The sequence below is a fragment of the Ailuropoda melanoleuca genome, unplaced genomic scaffold (assembly GCF_002007445.2).
Source record: "Ailuropoda melanoleuca isolate Jingjing unplaced genomic scaffold, ASM200744v2 unplaced-scaffold12198, whole genome shotgun sequence".
NCBI classification, from domain to species: Eukaryota; Metazoa; Chordata; class Mammalia; order Carnivora; family Ursidae; genus Ailuropoda; species Ailuropoda melanoleuca.
In genome coordinates, this window is record NW_023180724.1 from 1 (window position 1) to 1,913 (window position 1,913).

At 44.4% G+C, this 1,913-nt stretch overlaps 1 protein-coding gene across 1 annotated transcript; it reads left to right on the forward strand.

Annotated features, from left to right (window-relative positions):
* Nucleotides 1–169: 169 nt before the first annotated feature.
* Nucleotides 170–1,291, forward strand: LOC100481794 (olfactory receptor 7C1). Its single transcript, XM_034650208.1, is given in 5 exon segments — nt 170–211; nt 315–371; nt 373–632; nt 635–1,103; nt 1,105–1,291. Coding segments are annotated over 5 exon segments (990 nt in total). The 5' UTR covers nt 170–194.
* The last annotated feature ends 622 nt before the right edge of the window (nt 1,292–1,913 follow it).

The following is a 1,913-nucleotide window of genomic DNA, read 5'->3' on the forward strand; positions in this document are numbered from 1 at the left end:
GATTGTGATTCAGCAAGTCTGAATGTGGCCTGGGACTCTGCATTCAAAGCAGCTCTGGGCAAGACTGCTCCCACCACAGACCACACTCTGAGTAGCCAGGCTATAAAATGCACAAGTGCTTTGGAACCAGGACTACATTTCCAGATGGCAGTGGCAACAGAGGGAAGGATGGAAGCATCTCCAATTCCCCAACCATGGCAATTATAAATGGGTAGTACTTTATTAATCCATTTGCTGGAAATGAAAGGCAATCACATTTATGTGCTGTCACTAGGATGGTCATTGAATGCTGATTTTTTTCTCTTTCCTGGTAGCTATTTCATCCCCATGGAATCAGGAAATCAAACACATGCTTCAGAATTTCTCCTCCTGGTTTTCAGCAAAGCCGGAGGCTCAGTTCATTCTCTTCGGGCTGTTCCTGTGTGTATACTTGGTCACGTTCACTGGGAACCTGCTCATCATCCTGGCCATCAGCTCTGACTCCCACCTCCACACCCCCATGTACTTTTTCCTCTCCAACCTGTCCTCTGCTGACATCTGTTTCACCTCCACCACTGTCCCCAAGATGCTGTGGAACATCCAGACTCAGAGTAAAGTTATCACATATGCAGGCTGCCTCAGCCAGACATTTTTTTGCATGCGTTTGGTTGTCTGGACAATTTACTCCTGGATGAGATGGCCTATGACTGCTTTGTGGCCATCTGTCACCCCCTGCACTACTCACTCATAATGAACCCCCAGCTCTGTGGGCTGCTGGCCTTGGGGTCCTGGTGCATCAGTGTCATGGGCTTCCTGATCAAGACCTTGACCCTTTTTTGGCTGTCCTTCTGCACAAACATGGAAATCCCACACTTTGTGTGTGTGTGTGATCTTCCTGAAGTCCTGAAGCTCACCTGTTCTGACACCCTCATCAATAGCATAGTGGTGTATTCTGCACCTGGCCTTCTGGCTGTGATTCCTCTCCATGCAATACTGTTGTCTTACTATCAAATTGTTTCCTCCATACCCAGCATTTCCTCAGCTGCGGGGAAGTACAAAGCCTTTTCCACGTGTGGGTCTCACCTCTCGATGGTCTCCTTTTTCTATGGCACAGGCCTTGGGGTCGACCAGTTCTGAAGTGACTTCATCCTCCAGGACGAGTCTGGTGGCCTCGGTGATGTACACCATTGTCACCCCCATGCTGAACCCCTTCATCTACAGCTTGAGGAACAGGGACATGAAGGGGGCCCTGAGCAGGCTCCTCGGCAGGGTGGTGCCTCTCAGCATCAGGACCATTACAGGACTCTCTTGAGTAGCTGGGCACACAATATGGAGGCCCAGAGATCCTGGCTTCCTTCATCCACTATTTTTATTTTTTCCTCAAGTGTACACATTTTAAAGATGTTCTATTTTTGTGTCTTCCTTCTCTGTTTTTCTTCAGGTTATATCTTGGTGTGAATACAACCTGGTATTTTCTCAGTAATCTTCAGTAATGGTTTGGATTTCTTAAAAAAATTAAGAAGGGCACGTATTACCTGGAGCACTGGGTATTATACGCAAATAATGAATCATGGAACTTTACATCAAAAACTTGGGATGTACTGTATGATGACTAACATAACATAATAAAAAATTTTTATAAAAAAAGTCAAATGTCATGTATTTAATATCTATCCTCAGAGTGATGAGATATGTGCCTATTTTTGGAAATGTCCCAAAAACAAATTTACAGAGATGTTTTCTCTGGTCANGGAGATGTTTTCTCTGGTCATGTGAATAAAATCAACTCAAATATTTTCCTCCCCTTATTTCCTGATCTAATTCACTTTCCTTCCAGTGACATCAACTTTACTAGATTTCTCTGCTCACCCAAAATATAGATTCCTTGAATTTCAGAAAGGTCTCTTACCTAACTTTGAAACTGTAATGCTTAA